The 27,036-nt window shown below is 37.1% G+C and overlaps 1 protein-coding gene and 1 long non-coding RNA gene across 4 annotated transcripts; one reads left to right on the forward strand and one right to left on the reverse strand.

Moving 5' to 3' along the window:
• Positions 1–573: 573 nt before the first annotated feature.
• Positions 574–26,476, reverse strand: LOC121857046 (gamma-taxilin-like). 3 transcript variants are annotated; one of them, XM_042352899.1, is made up of 9 exons: positions 25,553–26,476; positions 12,590–12,930; positions 12,202–12,345; positions 11,782–11,928; positions 10,158–10,352; positions 9,159–9,287; positions 8,123–8,281; positions 7,683–7,890; positions 574–5,069 (listed from the first exon to the last, which is right to left on the reverse strand). In XM_042352899.1, exons 1-9 carry the CDS (start codon positions 25,608–25,610, stop codon positions 4,759–4,761), a joined length of 1,692 nt encoding a protein of 563 aa, XP_042208833.1. In that variant the 5' UTR covers positions 25,611–26,476; the 3' UTR covers positions 574–4,758. The 3 variants fall into 3 exon arrangements, with proteins under 3 accessions (XP_042208833.1, XP_042208836.1, XP_042208835.1); XM_042352902.1 differs by lacking the exon at positions 25,553–26,476 and adding an exon at positions 15,872–15,982; XM_042352901.1 differs by lacking the exon at positions 25,553–26,476 and adding an exon at positions 15,461–15,967.
• Positions 18,698–26,612, forward strand: LOC121857048. The gene is made up of 2 exons (XR_006087092.1): positions 18,698–18,831; positions 20,689–26,612. It is a non-coding gene; the product is annotated as an uncharacterized LOC121857048 (long non-coding RNA).
• The last annotated feature ends 424 nt before the right edge of the window (positions 26,613–27,036 follow it).

Genomic DNA, 27,036 nt, shown 5'->3' on the forward strand with positions numbered 1-27,036 from the left:
TTTTGTGACTGTAAAATGACATGTAATGACGACCAGTGTTGTTTGATTGTTTTATGAGTGTACAATTTTTTTCTTCAGATGTTATAATGATTCCGATTTACGATATTTTGACTTGCGATGGGTATTTCAGGAACCTGACCCCAGCAAAAGTAAGGCGATATCTATATTTACCAGAAGACAGTAGAATGGGTATTACCCAGAACTTGTACACTGCAGATTGCTTTAAAGCTCAAATATGAGGAGCTCTGGACTATAACCTGCTAAGAGCCATATATCGCTGATATGTGTTATGTATTGCATTGTATTCCCCAACCTCTTCTCTGTCCCCTGAATATGTCAGAGAGCCAATTGGGAACCTGTAGATGTGGATGAGAGTCCTCTGAAAAGACTATTGTATGTCACACACTCCTCCCTGAGCATTTTCCTCCACTGTCTTTTTTGGTACTTAGCAGATTATTGCCCGGAGCTCCTCATATGAGATATTAATTGCATTGCTTTGCGAAGACAATACTGTACATATTATCAATCTAAGAGATGAGGGTTACTTCATGAAAAACCAAAAAAAGCAAATGCTGATCTTACATCTTTTACTATGTAGCAATAGTTAATTTACATCATTCTAAACTTGACACACCAAAAACATACACATATTAGTTCCATTTTCATTCATGTCACAAACTGTAAACTAATACAATACATCAAGTCAGGAGAAAAAAATAAATAAAGCTTACAATCAGCTAATAAACTGTTCTCTGCATAAAAATTCTTGCTTACTCATTACATTCCAAGTTGTCTGGCCACTTGTTCCTCCCTCACTGTATTGGCATCTTCCTGCATACTTTATATTGTGATGTCCCTGTGACCACTAACACTACTGGGTGCTACCTACCACCTTACATCATCCACATAACAACAGGTGATGCTGAGTACTGTACCATGTAATACATTAAAACATCCCCATAACAACAGGTGACACAGGGTACCATTTGCAAGACTATGGTGTCCTCATAACAAGTTACATTATACAACTCCCATCTTCATGACAACATGTGACACAGAACCAAATCTCTTACATTATGGCATTCCCATGACAGCAGCAGGTTACACTGGGTAAAAGCCATTATATTATATAATATTGTCAAGGGACCACAGCTTTCACACATCACTCTATTCACACTAAATATAAAAGGGAATATATTACCAGGTCATAAAATGATAATTAAAAATGTAGTAAGGCCACATGGTACTTACAATAACTTAAGTAATAATTTAGGCTTATTGTAAACCAAATGAAACATTACACATTAAACTTAACAAAATAAAGAGTGAGAGCAGTACAATACACGGCCTAAGCATTCAATGTCACAACACATCTCCAAACTCCACAGCACGTGCCAAGAACCTACCCACCACGACTATCATGAAACACAACTAGCAGCCATAGGTTTGCAAGATATAAAACTCATTTCTTTCCTATTTCAAGCCGTTTCCCACTCAATGCAGAATCAAAGAGCAAACACACACGCAGCATATAAAAAATTTACAAGAGAGGAAAGAAGGTTACCAAAGCAACTGAAATAAAGATATAAACACAGAAAAGTAGAACAGGTACCTTACAGAGAGAACTGGGACGACCAATGCTTAAATTTTCCAACAACAGCAACAAAAACCAACAACGAGAAAGAAAAACACTATTGGGTGTAAATTAATGGAACAAAACCCTTGAACTGTACAAGCTAGAAATAACATAAATATAAATTATCCAACTTTTTTTTGATAATATTCCTAAAAAAACACATTTATTATCCAATAAAAATAATGTACTGTAGAGGCACAGATATCAAGATCATCAAATAGATGACAATATGCATTACCATACTACTATATGAATACTAATTTGCTTGTGGGTGTGAGAAAGCAATGTGAAGTTGATGCCTGATTAACCACTTAGTGTGTTGTTAGCTCAGAACTCTGCCACCATGAGCAAGTCAGCCACCAAAACTTAACTGTCATGAAATAAATGAGTGTCATTAACTAAAAGGGTCTACCACCAAGTAAATATTTCTGCCGTAAAGATGCAGGAAATATTAGTCAAACACAAGAATACTCAACACAACATGTGTAGCCACATTTAATAAGCCAAGCTTTCCTTCTGTAATAAATCCAATTGAGATAGTCAAAAACAATAGCAATGATGATACAACTAATAATAACAATGATACGAGATAAACTTAAAAGGTACACAAAACTAGGTGACTGGTAAAATGCATCTCAATCCTGATAGACCTCAACATAGCATATTCATCTGGGTCCAGTGCCACTAGTCTGACTGGGCTCTAAACACACTGGTATGGTTAAGGTTAGGTTGGGACTTACTCAGAGGGGCTCATTTAACCTGCAACCACAAGACACTACATGACCTAACAGCGCCTTTATACTAAAGGTACTTCATGACGACAATGCCCTCATAACTAGAGACACATTCCTCATGTTCGTAACTCAGTGATGACAATGCCCTTAAGTGGTTTATGAATATAAAAAATTTTCAATCCATGGAAGAGTAAGGAAGTAGGAGAGTTACTGTACCAGGGTAAAATTAGCTGCCTCATAGTGAAGAAAGATTTCAGATCAAATGGGCCTGAGTCCTCCTAAGCCATCAGTTAATCTAACCATATAGTCTTGAGGTTCAATAGCATTATGACCCATCAGGACTGGAGCACAAATTTAAAGGTCAAGTTACACTAGGCTGAGGCTCACTTGACCTGTAATGGCAAAGACGTACCCATGTTCCAAAAAGTATTGTTACGATTTTGTGTTAGATAATATGACAACGGACGAAGGATTTTGACAACCTTGCCGAGACAGCAGGAGTCACAGTACTCGTTTTTAAATTCACCGGACTCCTCCGTAAAGATACTTTTCGGCCAACATTATCGAGTCTTTCTTGAGGCAACTCATCCTAACTAAAAGCGCAAACAACACAAAAGTAAGTTTCTTTACTTCTCCTGACAACACAAAGTAAAACTTTCATACTGTACTACTTTTTCTAACTGAAGATGCAAAGGATAAAGTCACATTATGGTACACTCACGCGCCATAATTTCGATGCACCCTCTACCCCCGACTCGATGGAAGTCGTAGCCTTGGCTTCATACCAAACCCCCCCCCCCATCGTTCAGTGGTGCAATGTGGCAGCTCAAAGCTTCACTGGATTGTACGAATAACGGTTGATGACGTAATATTTGAGAGAATATATGCACCATACATTTTTTTTAGTGACTTCACAACACTTTATTTACCATCGCTATACAAGAGGGACCGTTCGGTTTGCAGACCTGACCACGACTTCCCTCGAGCCAGGAGTAGGGGTAGAGGGTGCATTGAAACTTTGGCGCGTGAATGTACTTTTCTTAACTAGACAGAAAGAATAAATATTAAAAAGAATCATTATGGAACTTTTCTGAAATTAAAATAGAAAGAATAAATATCAAACAGATTTTGTCAGTTATCATTAGAAACTACAACAAGGGATGATGTACAGTATGAACCAAAACAAAACACTCAGATACTAAGAATGTGTTTCAGCAATTCCATTTTAGATTTTCCAATCTAAACAAAACTTGTATCATGAGAAGAACATTAGCTACCAATGACACCAGAAAATATAGACCCACATTCTAAATAACTTAAGTACTGTACTGTACAAAACATGTGAATAAAATACAAAGTTAAAGAGAGGCCTGGAGACTCTATTGGCATGGGGCATTGCAGATCAGGTAAACAATATCTAATTACTGTTAAGAGGTTGAACTACATAATATAGGGCTGGTAAAGAGGAATCATAAGCACATAGGGACACTGGAGTATGTCGCCAAACACGCACTGAGGCATATTACCAACAGGAACACACACAATCATTAAAATGAGATTATACAAATGAAAGATAACCGGTAATCAAAACTCGCTACTATGAGCTACTTTCAAAGCTTTAATGTGACTAGTAAGTGTTCTCCTCAACAGCTCTTCCTCATTCCCTACAATGTGGAAAAATATAATAATATGAAGGCTCTTGGTATAGTCCGTTGGTTGTATTATGTTGCAATATGTTGTATGTACTGTATTACTGTTTAGTCTGTTGAATGTACTTTGCTACTGTCTGTTGAATGCTTTATCTTGTTACAGGCTCATGAATGTACTATGTATGTGCACTCGCTACAAAATGTACCTACAAAATTTTGGGGTAGACAATATGACACAACGGAAGGATTTTGACAAACCTACCGAGACAACAGAAGTCAGTGTTCATTTTGACATCCACCGGACCCCACCTTACAGATGCTTTCTGTAGCGAGTGTACTATGCTACAGTCTGTCGAATATCCTGTTACAGTCTTGAATATCCTGTTACAGTCTCTTGAATAAACTCAGTTAAAGTCTCTTGAAAGTACTATTATACAAGTAGTTTAACAGATGCATCCTTCTCTCACACTTTATTACAGCTTTCTTTGCAGAGTATAAAGTATAGATATTTTTTTAATTAACCATGGTGCAGATCTCCAAAATAAGCTCTTAATATATAGGATTTCAAAGACCCAGAGTTTTGTTTTAATAGTGATAAAAACCTAAATAATATGATCTATAAACCTCATAATCTATGGCTACTGCCCAGATCTGAAAAACAAGTACAGTATTGTATATATAAATATATACTGTAAGTTACGATATACGGTTCAGTTCTACGTGCACAGATGTAAACGTGCTAGTCAACCTCATCGATATTGGATACATATGGCTCCTCCTCCTCCTCTACAGCCTTCACCAAGATCTCCTCCTCCATTGCTTCTGCAGGAACTTCATTTGTCTCTACTGCAGGTGTTGGATTACTATTGGTTTCCTCCTCTGGGGTTTGATCAACATTACTACTTGAAATGTCTTCTTCAACTTCTGGTTTTGACTCTATAACTACTACTGCAGGTTCCAAAGGTTTTTCAGCAATATCTTCCTTTTTTTCTTTCCTTGCTGCTTTCTCTTGTATTTGTGCATTTTTTTCTTCATTAGATGCTTGAGATGCTGAAAAATTCAAGAATAATATCTTGTCAGTCTAAATGCACCAGTAACTAAACAAGGCTGTTTTTTCCCCACATTCACAGCAGGATGATGCAGGCACAACTTTCCTGATACATCATGACCAAATAACCTTAAACAGTTGCTGTAGCTCCTGAAGGTATTACCACAATAAAAACAATTGAATGGTGACTGGAGATATGAAGCATCAAAATTCGGAAAAAAAATTAATACCAGTAATAATATTTTGATTTCCTAGTCTTACTGTTTTTCCAGAACCATAACCACCCCTTATGAATGTGGAGCCACCAAGTCATGATACAGTCATGATTCAGGGACTAGAGAAGAGTACACTAACCTACTCACTCCTTTTGGATATCTAGCAAGCCAAATTCATTTTAAGATCAGTATATGCTGTATCACACTATATTATAAAGTACTATAATGTACTTCAATATATCATAAAAAATTATAATACAATAATTTACACTGAGCATAAAAATTCAATTATCCACCTTTCAAATAAAACAAAATTCAGTTAATGACATTTGTATGTACAGTCAAATTTTCAGTAAAACACCCCATAATTCGAAATAATAGTAACTCTAGCCCTTACAAGTTATGAAATTTTACAAAATACTGTATGAGGGACACCTTCTCCCGAGGGAAAAACAAACAAAACAACAGTACTTTTCCGTTATCTGCCCCAATCAAAATTTAAACATTTCTAAGTACAGTACCAGATTAAGGGTTATCAGACATAATGGCTCAGACACTGGGCAATGATGGAAAAAAAAAGTGCAAAAAGCTTGTGCAGCAGGCCATAGACGTCCATTCTGCACCTGACCAAAGTGAACTGACCGACACGTCATACTTGTTTACACTAAGGCGAGAGACAGCACCCAGTGGCTACATGTGCATCATACATATTCATAAATGTCTCATAATTCAAAATTTTACCAAATATTGCAATAATTGTAATATATAGTATAAACATCGTAATATTTCTAAACGTATTCAAATTTTACCAAATATTACAAAATTTTTAACATATACAAGTACTTCATAAAAGCAAAACATTATGAATTATGCGTGATTTCAAAATAGGGGAGTACAATTATGAGGGTTTTACTGCACTCACAAAAAATATTCACAAGCAAGAGTCAAGTACTGTATAACTGTGGCAGAAACATTCATGCCCTGAGGAAATGGATACCTACCAAGTTAGAAAGGCATTAACCAATGAGACACACCAAAAGTATATCAGTGATGACTTGAGCTGTGTACTCTTTGCACTCATCACAAGGAACAAAAGTAGAAACGGGGGAATTTACACACTACCAGGAAGCCCTCAAGAGTATAAAAAAAGGTTAGTAAAATCCTAGACGGTTCAAAATTACCACTCATTATGACAGTTATGTAGGAGTATGTAAAACAAGCACATGCATTAAATTAAACTTTGCAAAAGCTTAAACACTTGTGTTCGGGATCCCCTCTGTGCTGAATAAAATCATATCCCATTAGCCAAATAAAATATCATAAATGGCATCCCTGTATTGAAGGGAATAAGGGGTTAAGGCAATAGCCAAGGCCAAGAATTTCACAAAAATAAGTAAATGTCCCGAGGCAGAAAAGTTCTTGTCGTGATCTCTGTTTTAAGCATCACTACAGTATTTAGTAAGGAAGTTGCTCATGGCAGTTTAGAAAGCCTCTGCCATTACCCAAATTTCAAATTATAATGTACAGAACTTTCATACGCTTAAAAAAAAAAAAACAGCAGTAGCAGCCGGTTTTTAATGCTCATGGAATTAGCTAGTCATATGAGAGCTACAGATAAGTATGACAAGAAGCTATACAGTATGTATTATAATATAACTGCAGATGAGGTGGATCTCCCACAACTAATGAACTCTACTGTACTTGATGGTGATGATATAGAGTTTAGACTGTACTGCATATGATATTAAACTTGATCATAACGCACTATAACCATCTACAGTATATCAAAATACAGGTATACGTGAGATTGCTAATACAGTACAGTACCCGGTATGTTAGCAGCCTAATAAACCTAATAGTGGACTCACATAAATTTAGTGAAGTTCAATCAATCAATCAAGAGAACTGTCTTCACATCTGAGGGTTGGCGACCACAGTCCTCCACTCTAAACGTTCTCGGGCTGTTTTTACCAATCCTGTAAGGTTTTCTCTCTCTCTGGGGACCCAGTTTTTAATTTCATTCGTCCATCACAGTCTCTACCTTCCCCTGGTCCTCCTACCCTCAACTTTGCCCATTAATATTTCTGTTATTATCCCCTCATCCATAATCATATGACCATAATATCTCCTTTTTCTTTTTCTGTACATTTCAAGTATTTTTCTTGAAGTTGTTGCTAATCTTATTACTGTATTTTTCATTTGATTTTCCTGTCAGTGTAGCTTATTTTTAGACTCTGAACTGTTGATACCTACTGCATAACTGACAATAAAAATGTACAAAGAATAGTATTTGAGAAGAGAATGTTTGTTGACAGGAGCATCATACTCAATCAGAAGACAATGACAGCCATGACAGGCATCAAATTCCAAGGCTGGGGTTAAAATTATTTTTAGTCTCACCTTTATCCTTGTTCCTCAGTTCAGTCAGCTGTTGCTGAAGTGCCCGGCAAAGGTTTTGCAGCTGTACGTTTTGTTTCATCTGTGTATCAAGCCGCTTCTCTAAGTCTGCTCGTTCCCCTACCATATTCAAGAGGGCCTTGTTGGCACCTTCCCAACGTTCCTTCCATGACTTAGTTTCCTTTTCTAGTCTCTTAATTTTCTTTGTCATCTAAAATATAAATAATAATAATTAATAAATCTCTCGGTCAAAAATAAAATGCACGACTACAGATGAAATTAAATTCTAATGTCTCCCAAATATAACGGGTATTGATCCTAAACATTAACCCTCAAATAAGAGATGATTAAATTTAAGGCTATTGTTTATCATCCAATGTACTGTGTACATTATCACAACCATCATCAGCATATTAAGTGGAATAAAAATGCAGTAGCTTTACCTCATCCATTTCTTTCTTGAAAGTATTAAAGATCTTGTTAGACTTGTCTAAGGTATTTTGGAAGTCCTCATATTTCTCCATGTAAGAGTTGAGTTGTGTCCGTAGGCTGATCTCATTCATGGACATCTGTTGTGTCTTGTGCTGGTAAGAGGCCACCTCCTGGAATACAAAATTACCAGTTTATAGTGAGGGATAAACAAGATTGTAGTTCACAACAGTAAGATTGATGACACGAGAGCAAGAGCAAGACTAGGGAAGACAGACTGTTTATGTTAAGATGAAAATACTGAGGTGTAGAAGTGTTGTATCAGGTTAAGTAATACCAGAAACATGGCTTAGGATCATGTAAAGTGGTCATTACCTGCATGACTGTGTGAACATGAACAATTATGACAACTCAACATTAACAGTGAATCTATTCTAAGAACTATAAATCAATATAGGAATTAATGATTCTTTCTGTTTACATCACAAGGTCTCACAATGGTCTCACACCACAGGAAAATTTTTGTTCTTTTTTCTCTTTTTCAGGTGAAGGAATCGTAACAAATATACGAAGGTTGGGTGATGAGGACCAACCAAGTGGCCACCGAAGTCTCCGGACTTCACATCCCTCAATTACAGTACTTTCTCTGGTGTCACCCAAATGGTTCTTGGACGATCTTGAAGATAACAGATTTTAGGTAACGCCAAAGGAAGACACTGAGGGGTGAAATCCAGTAACCTTAGTGGCCATCTAAATGGTCCTCATCATCCAATCTCCACTGAAAATAAAAAAAAGGCAATTCAGAATTAATTTTTGTATAGTGTGAAACCTTTTTATATGTTGAGGAAGCGAGTTTGTGGAGTATTTTTAACCAAACCTAACCAAGTCCTGGCACTTTCTATCCTTGTATTGCACCAAACTTAAGTATTTCCTGGATGTATCAATGTTAAAAACTATGCTCAATTTGATGGTCCATCACCGAGGCTAACAATAATATTAATAATCTCCACATCTCTGTCTGACACACAACTTATTTCCTAGTATACTTACCTCTAACAGATTTTTCTTCTCAATAAGCATCTTCTCTTTGTCCTCAGTCACTTCAATTTGTTGTTTTGCCATCTTGGCCTCTAACAGCTGACACTGAAGCTCTTTCTGCTTAAGCATTTTATCCACATGCTGAAAGGTAATGAGAAAATGATGATACGATTACTGACAATACTGTTGCCCAGCTTGAATACCCCCCCCCCCCTTACCAGCTAATTGGGCAGTTGGTCTGTTTTTTTGTTATAACCTTCACTGTCCATCGTTAGGAAAGTCAAATACCTGGAGGAAACTTGCCATATTTGGTAGGGTCACACTGGATAACACCCTTCTCACATCTGATCCAGGGATTTGAACCCGTGACTACACTGATGAGAGGCAAGCGTGCTACCACTATACCACCATAAATATAAGTTTTTAAGTTTAGTATAGTACACAATGCTTTCATCTAAAGGGTCAGGAATAAACACATCAGGATCGATACATTGTAAAGAGTAAAGGACAAAGTATAATTTCCCTTATAAACATTTCTAAATATATCTAAGTAAAGGCACTAACTTTACAATGCTTAAGTCTGTATTTGAATTCATATTTCTGAGTATTTCAAAGTTCCTCAAATCTGAATCTCAACATACAAATCCTTGAATTACCATTATGTATCACTCAATATTATCTGTGCCATTTCTAAGAAGTTTCAGGTACTGCCATCTTGGAAGTTCATAAATAAGGCATAATGACCACAGGAAAAGAAGTGCCACAGCATTATAACAGTGAAGGGGGTTGAAAAACTCTGAATGAGGTAGCTAGCTAATAAAATTGTATAAAAGAAGAAAGTATATACTGTATCTGGTTAATACCAACAACTACTTAACAATTACATTTGGGGATCAGTCCTAATAGACCCCAGTTTTTACGAAGACTAATGGTATTGTCAACTGAGGCATAATAAGTCTAGGGAGTATTGGAATGGGCCCATTTGACCTGGAACAGTACATTCCTACTTACTGACTCCCTCTCTTCATATTGCTTAATGAGTTCCTGCAATCTGCCAGCCATGTCCTGGTTTTCATCTCTCAGCTGGGTGTTCTTGTCTGCATTCTCTTTCATCAGGTTAGATATTTCTGACAATGTAGTGTTGAACTTGGCTGACACCTCCTTCCTTCGTTCTTCTTCTTCCCGGAGCCGAGTCAAATTTTCATCCTGTTAAAACGTGTTATACATATAATCACCGTCTTGATTAATTACAGGGTATAAAATCAGTCGTAATTAACTACAGGGAAAGCAGACCTGATTTTCATCACCTGATACATTAACCAACTATCAACATCAATGATGTGGAGAATAAAAAGTATAAGTATTATTATGCTAAAACAACTATCTGTGCAGGTGGGGGCAGATATGCTCCGAAATTTTACGTGTGACTAGTGACAGCCCCACATACCAAAATTTATTGTCCATGGTCTCATATTGTTTCCCACAAAGCATGCACAGATAGTTGTTTTAGCTACTGTACATATTGTTCAAATGGAAGTTGTATCAGTTTACTGTAATGTCAGGCTTCGACTTCCTTCCTCTGATGACGACAGCCAGACGTAACCAAATACCTATCCTCACGCCACCTTAACTAGGTCATAGTCTCAGCACAGGTCACTTCCGACAGTGGAGTACTGTAACTTAAACGACGGATTGACAGTGTGGAGAGAACACAAGCACAGAAGAGACCCTTAATTTTATACATACTTAAGTGTTTGACTTGCTCCTGCACACTTAACCAACAGTATAGAGAATAAAATGGTACAGACAAGGCAAGATAAGAGAACAGCATCTACAGAATCCACCAGATCACTTGGGGCTACCAGTTAGTTTACACCTCTACAGTATACAAACCTTTATCTCTTGAACAATATTTTTTCCTAACCATAACTATTAAATATGAACATAAATTTATAGTTTACAATGAAAAGTTTTCCGGTTTAGTCTCATATGCACATTGTTTACCTGGAAAACCCTACACTATTACTTTATATACAGTACAGTATTTACCACAAAATTAACTTGTGTGTGGCATAGATATGCAGCTTTCCATCTTGCAGTCCTCAGTGCATGAATACATTTATAGTCACAGAGTGCTACAGTATTTTGTGCTCCAGTACAGTATACTGTATATTGCACGTGTTTTGCCCCTTGCATCGTGTCACCAAAGCGTCCTCTATGTTCTCCTGGTACCAGTGGTCCTAAGATTAAGATGAGTGTGCTCAAACATTATGAGAGATGAAAGAACAGCTGATATTACATGTGCCCTTGAATTTAGTGAATAATGATAGTGCACAGAAGATCAAAGGGAGGGCCAAGAGTGGAAGATTAATCAGTGCATTTAAGAATACATATTCCCAAAGTTCGATTATGGAGAGAATGGAATGAATGTTGAGCACATGGATCGAACACATTTCTGATCCCTATCTTGTAGGTTACTACACCTATTTACCCACAATGACAGTACCCCTCCTCAACCCTGAGAGGTCTCTGTTCTCTTGATCCAACAACACCAGAGTGGAAGAGGTATACATATGACACAGACAAGAAACATTGAAATAAATATTCTTCTCAAAAAATAATCCCACCACATTACCTTTATGACTTTGTTCTGCCTCTGTAGTTCCCGGCACAGTGACTCCAATCTGGATTTGGTGAGAATTACTTTTGTATGTTCTGACTCCATCTGGTCCTTCTCCTTATGCAGTACTTGTACCTGACGCTCAATAGATTTCACGCTTCCCTGTGTATAGATACTTGATTATTAAAGACATATACAGCAGAATGGGACCACATGAAGATTAGCCCCCAACTTAATTCACTTTATTATAAACTCCCCTAATTGTTAACCTAACCTAACCAAACCCAACCCTATACATAATGTACATATCACTGCCTTTTGTAACAGATAATTCAGATGATTCAGTTGACATTTTATACCATATTCTGACACTCATTCTTTTAAACTACCTATATCACACCTTGATATGTACACAGTCCCACCCAGTTACCTCACCTGTAAACGTTTATTGTTATCAGCAAGTTCTGCATATTTGGAGAGCAACGTGGACATCTGCTGTTCTGGGGGGAGAGCCTTGAGTGCAGCGGTGAGAGCCTCGACACCAGAATCCCTATCTTTTCTCTTCTTGTCCTTCTTTTGCTGCAGAAAGATGGCATTACTTAGTAGTTCTTACATTAATGTGAATTTTGAAAAGGAAAATACAACAGTAGCCACCTTTCTTATCCCAGCTAATATATAGGAATGCCAGGAAGTGAGGAGAGAGGGCTACCTTGATATAGCATGATGAATAAAAAATTTAAATATGGTAGGTAAGATTCACTATGTTTATTTGTGCCATCATTATTCCATCACATTTTAGCCTTATAAAATAACTATACTTTACCTGTTTATTATGCTTTGTTTCTGCCATGCTGGATACTTTCACCTCAACCTGAGCCTTTTTATCCTTTGGTGGTGTGCTATCAAGTGACCAAACGGCGTCACTGAAATCACTCTGAGAGGAATCAACCTTAGACGTGAGGTTATCTCCAAGAACTACTTCTGGATCACCATCCTGTGTTAAATTGCCATTCTCAGTGGTTAGGTCAAGTGGATCTTGTTTTAACACTATATTGGCATCCTCAGCATTTAGAACAAGTGCTATGGCCTCACTCCCTAGGTCAGGGTCAACTTTCTCTGATACAGTAGCTGTTTCCACACACTGTAAAGCCTCTCCCTCAGGCACTGCAAGACAAGAAATAATTTTTTTTTTAGAAATTAGCTACAGACCCGAGTCCGCCCATCTGCTAAAACCTGTGTACAAATTAAGTGACCTTCACTTTCTCGATGCCAATGAGTTATTGTACATATGTGCAGTGAGGTGCACTATACAACACAGAATATTAAAAACTACCAATCTCTATGATCATCAAGGTAGTTTAGTTTCGATTAAATAATAAATTAAGTCGGGATGTTAATTATCACAATAAATGAGAGTAAAGGTGATAAACAACAAGACATACATGAACCTAACCTAATGATTTTAGGGTACACTGCATCTCACTACACATGCAAACTGTAACACAACAATATCAGCTCTCCTAAAAACAAAGAAAGTGGCTTTTTAGCCAGGTCAGACGGTAAAATAGCTCAATGGCAATTGAGCCAGGTCACCTGGTTCACACACACACACAGGTGAGCATCCCTCCCTTACCTGTCCTTGAGGTATGTCAGGTTATTTCCTGACCTTACTCAAGCTTAGATCAGGTTAGGTATATACAACTGTAGACTATTTTACTCGCTAAATAGCTCTTGAGCTATTTTACTGTCCAACCTGGTTCAATAGCCACTTCCTAAAAAAATTTTATACTGTGTGTTGGGTCAGCCGGTAAGTTTTGGTTCTGTTGCCTTAGATAAATAAAATGTTTAATAAAACAAGGCCCCAGGGGCCATAGAACAATACAGTATATGTTCCCTTATACTGTACAGAATAATTGTAAAGCCATGTTTAAAATAATCAATAACCATCTTTGTTAGTACTACAGTATTCTCTTAATTTTTTTTTTAAACTCCACATTTTGCATCCTCTCAAATCCCTGCCCACTCAAGTTATCAAAATATACACATCCATTACATTTAAGAGGAAAGCACAGAGAAAGTACAGTCACCTACACAACCTCATTTGGTTGAATGTCTGGAGTAACTCTGAGAACTTAGCACTTAAATGGCAGCATCATCAGTAAGAGTTATGGCAGCTGTACGGACGGCAGCCATCAACAGCGGACATATAATATTCCTTGTGTGCCGTTTTTACATACATGAGAGTGGAGCAGGAAATCCTTTGTCACCAGTCATGGGTTAATAATGTTTTTCCTTGAGATTTACACTAAAACATTTTTCATACAGAATGAACATCAAGTGTGAGCAAGATATAAAGAGCACCAATACTTTAAATTCACATCTTGGTGCTTCTACCAATAAAAAATATTACGATGTTCAAACTTTGCAGGAGCGGACCACTGAACAATGTACACTACTGTACTGTACACTCTAGTCTGGCAGTACAGTACTCAGTGGTTCATGACTGGTAAATCTGACGTATATAAGTTCCCTAATCGTGGTTAATATATAGAAGAGTTTCTTGTGCATATGGATAATAAGTTTATTAATTAGGTTAGGTTAGATTGTTCTTTCTTTTCTAGGTTAGGTTAGGTTACATTACATTAGGTTACATTACACTTTGTAACATTCTCACAATTTTCCATGGAGAATTTGGACACTAGCAACACTGTCATCAGCTACTGGGAACAGTGAAAAAAAACACTTTAACATTAATAATGATAAAAATAAAATAAATACAGTAATTTCTTACATTTACATTCTCATTTTTCCACAAAGCCTTGCCCACTTTGTAAGGTGTCAATATTAAAGGAGAAATAAACCACAACTTAAATTCAGCGGATGTTTTCCCGTGACCAGTAAGTTCCTCCTTTAGCTATTTTACCGTGAGTGCGGTCTGATTGGCTCAACGTCCATTACCAGCAAACAACGTGAGAACTATATTTGACCGTGACTCTGGTGGCATTTGGCATTTATTTTGCCGTGAGTCGATCGTTGTGTAGCTGTAAACATACCTAACCATGTTTTTGTTGTGCATGGAAACTTATCATTGTAAAAGAGGCGACATTTACTAGTACATAACAGAACCTGACCTAACCAACCAAAGAAACCTACCTAACCTTACCTAACTTCTTAGGCGGGGAGCGGACCCCCCGTTATATTAAACAGAAAGTACTTAGCCAATCAGAGCGCACTCACGGTAAAATAGCATTAGTAGAAACATAGATGGTCATGGCAAAATATTCACTACAAAACTTAAAAACAAAGTAATTGCACAAGAATTTTACCACCAATGGAGGGAATAGAAAATTAAAAACAAAACATGTTTCGTCGTTTGGTCGAGGAGCCAGTGTTCTCTATATATATATTTCCATTACAATATTTGTGAATCCAGGGGGTGACAAGACAAGAGCAGCAGAAGCCTTGACCAATATGCTGTTTCTTAAGTAAATTCTAAGCCACAATTTCCTTATTATCTCAGGTTTATTTCATTCTGCACATCAAATAGAACATTTTAGTGAAAAATCCTTTAAAAAACAGACTATTATCAAGTTTCTGGAGTCATTCTGGACATCTACAAACCATTTACTTCAAATATGGCCTCTAAAGCTAAGGTTAGTAGATTAACCTTCAATACAACCACTTCTATACTTACTGACTGCACACTGCTAATCCTTAGTTGTCTAATGATCTATCAATTAACACTTGGGTAGTGGGAAGAGGTCACAGTACACCTGGTGTTAGGTGTTGCAGGAACTCCCAGCTGAGTGAGTTAGGCGGACCTAGCACGTGGAGTCAACTGATGGTGCCAAACAGGGCAGCAGACACCAGCGCCACACACAAACACACACACACACACACGCACACAACCTCAGTATAAGACTTTCCCCTTAAATACCTAATTATGATCAGCCAATCGTCTAAGAACGTGAGACTGTAGTGGCTTCACTAACTACACCTACACTAATCACATCCCTTCTCTCCTCTCTGTAGTCTCCAAGGAATTCTACTTTGGCTACAACTACGAGGCATATATTAACTATAATATCGTTCTTTTTTCACTCACGGAAATACGGTTTTCAGTAAGGTAATTCTATTCTTGTTTCCTTATACTTTTGCGTCACACCGACCAAAATAAACGGTGTTCGACAGGCGGCTACAAGAACAAACGAAAACATAAAGTAACAAATGACAACACGCCGCTAGAAAATCCTGTGTTATGATTGGCTTATATTTTATAGCTAGACGGTAAACAGTGGTAATTTTCATTCTCGTCCCCCTCATCACTGATTTATTACTTCACTTTTCAAACTAGCCTTACAAGACGATGGTGAATAAAAATTATATCTTAAAATTATTAAATACAGTAGTTATATGCAAGAGGTGGGATATATCATTTCAATTTTGTCCGTGTGGAAATCAATAAGAAGAACGTACACAAGCTTGGGACGAGAATTTGGACGATTCCGATTCCATTATTTAGTTCCCGCTCATATTTGACTTTTCTACATCGAGGTACATACCTATGAGTGATATGCCGCTCCTTTATTTAAGATATTTCACTTTCACATTGTACTTTATATCATATATAGAGTATGCTATTAAGATGTAGAGTATTTAAAACCAAGTCCATAACCGATTTACAGTATGCTAAACAGCTTGTTTTTTGCTGCTTTCCTCGTGTATCTACCATACTTTTTTATGCTGCGATAATTCAGAGTAGGGAGGGGACGGTTGTCTGCATATGTAATAGACATTTAAATTAACCGCTACCCGTATGACCGAGCATATACACACGTTCCTTACCTTTGATCCTTGAAGAGGTAACGGTTAAATGTTGTGCTTGTACCGCGTGGTAGACGAGAGAACTTCCCCTTCACCAATGATAAACTAATCAAGTATGAAATTTGTTTATTGGTGCTTATTTACGATATTGATAATGTACATGGTTTTCAAACAATTCCTCGACGTAATTAAACATTTTATCTTTCGATAGAGGGTGCGATAGGGTTGACGCACTATAATCTACAACGGCCATCTGTCCTTCTTGTCAGCCGATTTTCCACGCATTTTACTCTATCATAGCGAGATTTCTGTAGTAATTTGGCCACTTGTGAATAATGAAAGATATAAGAATTGACAACATCGCATTTCTTAATTTTACAAACGCAGATATCTTAATGTTTAGAATTATCCATAGATAAGAAGATATATTTGTACGCTACTTGTTGACATATTGACATTAACGTATTATATGAACACTATATGTATAAATTTCCTCAACAACCTCAAGGCCAAGCACCATCACGTGTACCTTGTTCATTTTTTTATTCCACTCCTCCACCCTAGCCCCTCAGTACCTCACCCGCGCCCACTGACCACCACTCCCTTCCTCTCCACTATTTTCCCAGCCTTTTCTTTCAATTAATCCATTCCTGCCTACCGCGGCCACACCCTCTCTTGCCTTCCCTCCTCAACACCCCTACTAGTGGTGTACGTGTCTGTCTCTCCTCGACCCTGCTGGAATTGACTTAGTTTACCATTATTTTTGTACCTGCACTGTCTGTACATTATTTGTATACACTGCCTATGTAAATGTTCTTATACCTACACTATCTATGTACTACATTGTATACCTGCACTGCCTATGTACACTATAACTATTTGCATACACTATCTTTGTACTTGCCGAATCAATGTGAAATCATATGACGATATTTCTGAATAAATATCTCTGCCAAGAGTCGTGCATGTAAATAGGTTCCGGCCAGTCCCGTCGCGGTGAACACATACAGGAACGTTACACGGTAGTGAATACTCAAATTCCTCGTTGCGAAGTGGCTATAGAGTTTTCTTATTTATCAATTAGACACCCCACTCTATCTGGGGTTAGGCTATATTAATATTAGGGTGGTTAGACTTCAGGTGAAATAAGTCGGGGTATATAATCTTCAGGTGGTGTAACCAAATGTCCCCCCCCCCCCAAAAGAAAACTTTTCGGTTGAATTTGAAGATTTATGGGGATAATTGAATTGGCTATAAATTCCCAAATAAACAAGCCTTTTACTCCTGCAGAACACACTTTGTTTCATATTTTTTGTCAACGCCTAACGATTGACTCCAGGTAAGCGTTATGTCAGACTTCCTGTGCATTAAATCACAGTTGATGGGATATATTCTAAGTTGATATAAAAATTATCGGAGCCTGACAGTACAACTTTATCAGTGTGGAGAAGATGAACAACATTTTAGTAAAATCGTTAAATATGTAGTTCACATACAATGCATATAAACGGTGTAGCTATGCAATATGCATAGACGGTGCAGGTATTGTATACAAATATACATAGAAAGTGCAAATATACAAACTATGTATATGGACAATGTATATATACAAGCTGTGTACTGTACTCACTTCAGGTATACAATCAACGTACATAAACAGTACAGATACAGTACAAATAATGTACAGTGTGTGTATACACATACATAGATAGTATTAAAGGTATACAAGCAGAGATGAACCAGTGTGAACTTAGGACGATTTCACTGAATAAGTACCTGGATGTCTATCTGTCCATCTATCTGTGACAGGTGTTAACTTGTTAAAAGATTTTCCTGAATAATCATCTTTCGATTCTATCTACATTATCAAAGAAAAACCAGGAGTGAACTGTAATAACTTTACCTATATCTTCTTCGCCACTAATCGAGCCGGCTCTTTAATGAAATATTAAATATAAACAATAAAATTTATATGCAAAAAATAATATTTTTTGTACAACTACACATTAAACATATTACCTACAGTATATAATATTTTAGTATTTAATTGCAATATATATATAGTGTATTGTATATATAGAGAGAGAGAGATAAGAAGTAGGGTGATCGGAGCGCTCCCAGCTGGGCGACAACAACAACGGGACGCTGATGGTCGTCGTGGCCGACCTCACACGCCATGAATATTCACCAGAATTTACATACCCAGCTCATCCCTGAACTCGGATACATCCTCAGTAAGCGGTACGTTACGTATTGCCTATTTTATTTCAAACGGTCGTCCAATTTTTTTTGGCGCAGGAGACCACGAGCGGGGTTTAAATGCTACTTGTGTATGCATACGGGTTGGCCTATGCAAATAAGGGAGGAAGGGTCGGCCCAGGTAACATGTAAAGGATCTCGGTGCATATATTAAGCTTTCAATGGGTGTGTAAGGGGAAAAAAGCATCACGGTTCCTTAAGGCCCGTTGTGGGGGGTTAAACTAGCAGGGGGACTTCTGAATATATGCAAATGTGTGTTGAATGAGGAGTGAGGGAGGCGGGGCTGGCACACGTCGAGGTGAACTGAATCTGTGGCGGCCAGTCGAGGCTCAGCTGTGCACACACACACACACGCTGCCTCACTTGTACACTTGTGTCTTGCAGTATATTATATATAACCTCATCAGTGGTGTCTCTTGTAATGTAAGTGAAAATACAGTGCTTGTGTTAGGACTGTGCTGTGCCTTCTCATGAAGGGTTCGAAGTTATTTATGTTTTCTGTAGTGTTATGCTTACAGTCCAGATTTCTCTCTTAGACTTTGTCTTGTGCAGTGAAAATTATATCAGATAAAGATGGACACCTGTCAAATATTCAATACCTTGCGATGAAACTTTCATCAGTGTGGGCTTATGGATTTCTTTCCAAACACATGCTACCATCTGTCGACCTTAATGATTACAGTTCTCCTCAGTGTAGGTACGGTATGTTTCTGCTCGAGTTATGTCGGTCTCTTAAGAGTACCTGTATAGTCCGCACTGCATTTGGTTATGATGGCATCTCCTGATTTTCAAAATCAGAGAGAACAGGAGCAAATTGGGGTTCAAAGTTTATACTGACTGGCGACAACACCTTGAAGTACAACACCAATGGATTGTGGTCCTAAGGACATATTGTATTTGGCCTCATATAAGTGCTGTTGATAATTGCAGATACATAATAAGCAACTGTCACACAAGCACTGATTAGTTGAATTGACCGAGTGAGGCTAGAATTTGCTTTAATCTTAAGCATCGTACCGTAATGTGATACACACTATCAGTTGTACAAAGATAGGTTGTTACATACTAAGATTATTCGACAGCATTATTCCAGAAATTTTCAGGGGTTTTTTCTTTTTCTTTTCAACCCTAGATCTAACCCAGTCACCCTAGTTACTGTAATATCCAGTTTTGTTTTTTGTATCACATGTCAGAGCTGTTATGTTGATGTTTACATCATGTATTTCACTTATAAATGAATAGAATTTCATTAAAATCTGACCGTTAAATATTGAGGCCACTTGGTAAAATACACGTCAGGGATAGATTCAACCAAGGTACAATGTATCTGGGTTCTGTAAACTTCATTATTTTCGAATTATCCAAATAAATATCTAATTGTTGAAAAAATTCACCATTACCTTCACACTTATAATAGTACAGTTGCCCATGTAATCATACAGCCCTGGGTCATCTCTGCTTACTGGGTCACAGTTATGTGGGGTAAAGGTGGCCATTGATATTATAGTTGGAGTTGCTGGTGCTTCTCCATTACCATGTTAAATGTTACTTTACCTGATATTATTCACCAACTTCTTAGAATAAAGTCTCAGAGCTTTTGTTATTTATGATGTAAGTTGGTATATTTCGTAGGTAATTTCATCTTGTTTGTTCTCTGGGTGTTGTCGCAGCAATAGTCAATCAAATTTGTCACCAAACTTCCTAATAAAACAGTAATACAAATTTTTCAGGTTTGTACCCGTGTTCAATGCCGTGCAGGAGTTAATGACCTGTAAGATGTTGAACAATATCCCCACTGATAAGTATCTTGGCCTTACTTAGATCCTTTTTCCCTTGCAGGAGATAATGACTTCATGATACATCACAATGACTCCGCTGATAGAGGTCACAAACACTGTAGGCCTAGACTCCCCTCCAGATTGTCTATACACAGGCTCACTGAGGAAGTCTGGTGTCAAGACCCCCAGAGGTGGTCCTAGAATCCCTGATGCTAATGGCCAAGGGGAAGTTGACAATGCAAGGCCAGTAAAAAATTCAAAGATAAGTGGTGAAGCTGCGGCAATAAAAATGTGCAATACTCAGGTGTCAAACCCAGTTGGCAGTGGTTCGAGCTGCCAGGGCATTACTGCAATATCCCACCGGCACCCATGTGCAACAAGTCCTATGCGTGTACCTCCCCTCCCACAAACCACTGATATTTTGCTGTCACAAGCCGTACAAGCCCTTAGTCTTGGCCCACTCACTACACAGACGCGTCCACGTACTCGAAGACGGCAAAGTAAACACCAAAAAGGAAATGTTGAACAAAGTGATGGAAATAATAAAAAACTGGCATCAAGTTGTAGTGGTCTTCCAGAAAATTCAGGTGGAAGTGTTATTGAGAGTGCCCCTCAGCAGTGTGGTGCATGTGGGCTGGAATTCACTTCCCTCCCAGTTTTAACCCAGCATCTGGCTCGTCATGTATACGATGGACTGTATGCGGCACAGTGGTTAACTCAGGCAATGGGCTTGGCTTTTTCCAGGCCAAACATAGAGGAGTCTGATCCTGTGGTCCAGGGTGGTAACCAGGGTAGTGATGACCCGCCCAGCAGCTCATCACCTCGCCGACCCGCCCCTTCCAAGCACTGACTATGTGTAAAGACTCCCATACTCTTGGTCTTTCCATTGTAGATTAGAATGAATGTGGTGACGTAATTTTTTATATATTGGTACACTGATATTGTCGAGGTTCTCGGTTAATGAAAGTGGTGCGTGAGTCATGCAAGATGGCTTGTGGTGTGTTTTTGTGGTAAATGAATTTTTGCAGTATTTTCCAGTCAGCTACATTCTTTAGGGTTCATTCCAAACATATTCCAGACATGTGCATTTGTATTATAATAATAAGTGCAATAAGAGTAAGACATTGTTGAAGGTTCCAAACAATCTGACAGAGGAGATATTTATTACTGTACTTTTGTTTATTCTCTTGTTATTCGTCGATGCATTATTACAATATTTTGAAAAATGCCTTTTGTTTGATACCTGGTGTTCATTTCTGTTTGTGTATAGGTCTATCTGTACTCCTAGTCTTCATTCTTGTTATTTTTAAAATTGTAATAATCTTGTGCTATAGCAGTGATTTGTGTTTCTTGGTGTTAGATGTGACTAGATATAACTTCACCTATTTTGTGAGTTCGTGTTTGATGTTCCATCAGATAAGTGTACTGTAAATGTGAACTTTGTTTTCTTATGAGTAGTAGTTATTGTTTTTGTTCTGTTGACTTTACTCAGGTTCTTGGTGAAGTTTGATCTAGACTTTCGAAGTACTATTCTGTCGTCAACAACCTTATAGTTAATTTTTCTTTTGTCCGTAGAATACCATTGACGACACAATAGTAAAGAACTGTGCCAGTTTTACTTTAAGCTGTGGTTATATTTTTTCTTTTAGTACACTATGAGTGAGCCTATACCTTGCATTAGTTGTAAGAATAGTGGCAGACCAATGTATTCCAGACTTATGGATAGTGGTGCCACTCTTTTCCTGAAATTGATGGTCTGAATCCTTATGACCTTTAAAAAACAAATTATCTCACTTAGTAATGTAAGTGGTAATCCCATCATGCAGTTAGTTCCTGAATAATGCTAGTGCTTTATTTTTATTGTGTTTATTTCATACTGTTTTGAAACAGTACAGTACTGTATATGGGAAGTCATGTGGAACTGGGGAATATCAAAAGAGTATTCTGAATTGATGCTGTTCTTTTATGTTTATTATTGTGCTTTTATTATTCAAATTATAAACTTAATTTTTTTGCACTAGTACTGTACTCAAATTTGCCTTTCTGATGAGAATTTTTAGTTCAATATGTTTGCAAAACTTTTGAAAACAAATTAATTTATTTGTCACCATTAGTAAAGTGTTTTATTTACATTATGAGTTTGAGAAATTGCCATTTGTTATTATTTTTCATTGCATTATGAAACTTTTTCCCTTATGGCTTAAAATTTTTATGCCAAAGCCAAAATTTGGATCTTGTTGTATCCATAGTGTGTAAGGAATAGGTTTTAGTAAAATGCTTAAGTTTTAGTTTAGTTTGTTGTGCTTTCATGATTGTTAGTGTTATCAGTAGTTACTAACCAAAGAACTAACTTGCATGTTCTCCTAATGTGAGAGCTAAACAGTGTCTCTGTACACAGTAATCATTGGGTTGAGATAAACCTATTGGCAGCACACTTTTTCCTTTAATATACAGTAAATAACTTTCAGAATCCATCCTGATCCCTTTATTTTAATTAAATAATTCAGTACAGTATTATAGAATCCATCACGATATCTTCAATAAATCGTTTAATATGTCTAACCCCATCCCTTTACTGATAACTCTTACAACTACAGTATTCAATAAATGAAGTTAAATGATAATAATTGGTACCTCATGCTTTGGCAAATTAACTAATTAGTGTGGAGAACTCATGTACTGTATCAGTACAAATTACATGAAAAATATTATACAGTACTGTACTTGGTTGTAAGTAGCTACCCTGTACAGTACAGTATTGGCTAAAAAGATGGAGGATCAGTTCTTCCCCCAAGTCTCAAACCTTAAATGGGATACAGGAAAAGACCTCCTCTGAGTCAGTCTGTCAACACCTGCTAAACAAAGGCCGTTACTTTGATTACCATTATACAATATCTGTAGGCATTTTAAACATCCATATTAACATTATGTTCTTATCTTGGAATTTTTAAAATGTCTGCTGCTCCACGAGCTTTGTCCACAAGGATGGATACACCTGGTCACAGGCTTGTTAAGAATGCATCCTTTACTATTTCAGGTAGTGTGTAATTTATAGTATTTTAATATTTTCCTCATACAAAGGTACTGTATTGTGGCTGTGGTACAGTTAACTAAGCAATTATCAGTCTATTGAATTTCATTTCATGAACTAAGAAAAATGCTAATCTTGAAGGTACTGTACAAGTAAAACATGTACTGTATTTAGTGTTTTACTTGGGTTGCATATAATTACTGACAGTAAGTCATATAAACAGATATTTGTGCTTGTATTCCCTGTGTACAAATATATGTATATTGTAGTAATGTGTCTGTATATTTATGTGATGCACATGTGTTTTCTGCTGTCATTCATACATTTTCTTTATTTCAAACAATTGATGCACTTCTTTATATTTAAACAGTGTGCTCAAGGTTCAAGCTGTATGGTTGATGCACAAATAGTGAAGTTATTGGATTGAATCTTAACACCAAAGTACAAACAATTAAAATCACTAATTCACTTGCTTTTAGGCTTTTAATGAAGGTAATCACAAACAAAAATTGTCAAGGCCAGTGTTACAGTTTTAAGTTATTTATATTATTTTTTATTTTTTTTTTTTCAATGTGGACTGTGATGCTGAGGTAACTGAAGTTGTTTTTTGTATTATTGTATTCAGGGTTTTTATTTTAACCTCTGGCTGCTCACTAGCTTAACCAGGTCATTTAACATCCGGCCAATTGAAATTACTGTAGTCTTAAGCAATATTTCCGTTCATCTGATAACTTCAAAATTAGTCCAGTACAGTATTTTGATTTTAAGTTAATATCTCAATATTGTACTGTATGTATGTATGTATTCAATACTTCACTCCGAGTCACTGTGTGTGTTCAGTGTGTTTGTGGTATGTATGTCAAAGCCTGTCGTCCCCTGCTTCTTGAAATAATTTTTTGGGGACTTCCACTTAAACCTATTTGTGAAAACCCTGAATATTGATGTTGTAAGTCACTATGTTTGAGTATTATATAAGTCAGGTTATCTTATATCTCGTACTGTAATGTCAACCAGATGCCAGGTAATTGTCATTCAGCCACGACAATTATTACTCTTATATTGTGTAAAAGAAGAGAAAATTTGTCCTTTATTTAAATATGTATTTTAGTTGATTAACTATCATGGAGTAAAGTTGTTGAGATATGTGAAAATATATTTTATATCATGAGCCAATATAGGCGGGTATTATCCTTGTGTCCCTGCCACTCTGTACAGTTGTCTTGCACCACTTCTCATATTATATGTTCTTGTCCCTCCCTTCCTCCAGTTCTTAAGGATTTTTGTATCTCATTTGACTGGTAGAGAAATAACGACATGGGATAATTTATGTAAATTTTGTAAGATAAGTAAATGAAGCCATGACTTGATGTTTAGATGCAATTTAGGGGAGAGTTCTTTTGGGGGGGGTGGATTTTTATTTAAGTTATTGTTTTTCTGATAGGAAACACCATATAGCACTCAAGAGTAAACTGCAAATATACATTAAAGGGCCATGTACTTAAAATTTTTACAAACAGTATTATTTACTGTACATCATCACTTTAGGGGTCACATCAGGGATTCACAGTGGGTATGGTGCTGTTTTTGGAACCTGTGTGTTTATGAGTGTAGAGGTTTATAGTGTGGTCATGGTGCTAATAGTCACTAGCATCCCAACTATAAACCTTCGAACTTAATTCATTTACAGTACACACATTATTCCCTTAAAACTCGCAGGGGGTGAGTAAAATGGATCCCGCGAGAAAGCAAAATCCACAAATTTTTTTATGCCGGTTCCAGGAGTGTGCAAAATTCATATAAATAGCTATGTCCACATGTATAACAACATTATGTATGCCTCAGACTATAATAAACATGAAATAACATAAATAAACAAATATAAAATAACACTTACTCTGTACTGCACTGTAGTGTTGACTCCTCTGGATCCCTGGCAACTCTCCCCTTGCCATATGTAAGGTGGATGACAGCTATGATGATGATGTTTACTGCCCCCTCACCCTTCTTGCAACTTGTCTAACACCTTCATCTTTAATGTCATTTTCATTTCCCTTTTCTTCTTAGGTGGGGTTTCATTTCTAGAACCACTTGCAGGGCATTTGGGAGGCACGGTGAAACACAGAATGCTGCAAAGAAGCCAGCAGGTGAACAGCATTGGGAGGATAGCAGACCATAAACAACACTAGGAGCAGGGAAGTGCATGTGCCACTGAGTGGCCATAAGCTCACTACGACAGCTGATGCTAGTCTTGCGCACCGCCCTGCAGCCTCAGATTTAGTTTCCACGGCAATTCACAAGTTTCTGAGGGATGCAAGATTTAAGGGAATACTATACTGTATATATGTATATACATACACTGGTTATAAAAACAATATTGTATCAACTGTGAACCCAATGTGGTCCCTTAAGGTTCATGATCTTACATGTGACTGCATTCACCAGTTTCCTAAACCTTTTTCAGTTGTAGTTATGTGTAGTTGCCAGTTCCTGAATTTTTTAATGGCACCAATATGGGTTTTAGAGGCATTATGTAGCTCAGCTAGAAGTATGTTCACTATTACAGTAGTCTTAATTATTTTGAATTAAATATATAACTGTTACATGAACAGCATCTTAAGGTTGATCAATACTATTTCATTGCTTCTCCTCACATAAAGAAGCCTGAATGGTCTGGACAAGTTTTGTGTTGTTTATATCATTACTACTTTAACCTTAACCTTACCACATGCATGAATTCGTAACTGATTTAATGTGTTACTGCAGGCGTGTATACATAGCCAGCTCAGCCATGTGGTAAGGAAGGAATTAAAGCCACAAAATGTCCCAAATTTGTAAAGGTAAAGCCTCTCCATTACAGTGTAATTCTCAGCACTGACATTGGAAGAGTCAATCTACTAGTACAAAACTGCCACCTGTTTGTGTATGCACTTTGAAGACTAAACTTGTCATTTTTACTTGTGTTTATTGTCATCCTACTTAACATACCACAAAGTATAACCATAACCCCACCAGTTTGTTATAAAGCTAAACAAATGATTCATAAACCATGCATAGATGGGGAGATAACATACACCACCTGTTTGATATGATGAAAGACCCATACAGGGGCATGAACTTGGCACCAATACACAGCTGAACTAATAAAAGACCTGAGAAGGTACGTGTGAGAAAGGAAGGTAAAATTACAAGCACCATTAAAAGACAACGCACAATATAATAAATAGAGAGATTACAATAAAGCTCTTGGAGCAATAAAATTTTATGTACATGTAATATCACATGATTATTTATATCATATACAGTAAATATATACCTGTATGATACACTTAAAACTAATATAGATACAGTATCAGGAATTTTTATAATGAAAACTTATTA

This window comes from Homarus americanus, unplaced genomic scaffold, assembly GCF_018991925.1.
Source record: "Homarus americanus isolate GMGI-L3 unplaced genomic scaffold, GMGI_Hamer_2.0 scaffold44060, whole genome shotgun sequence".
Classification (NCBI taxonomy): Eukaryota; Metazoa; Arthropoda; class Malacostraca; order Decapoda; family Nephropidae; genus Homarus; species Homarus americanus.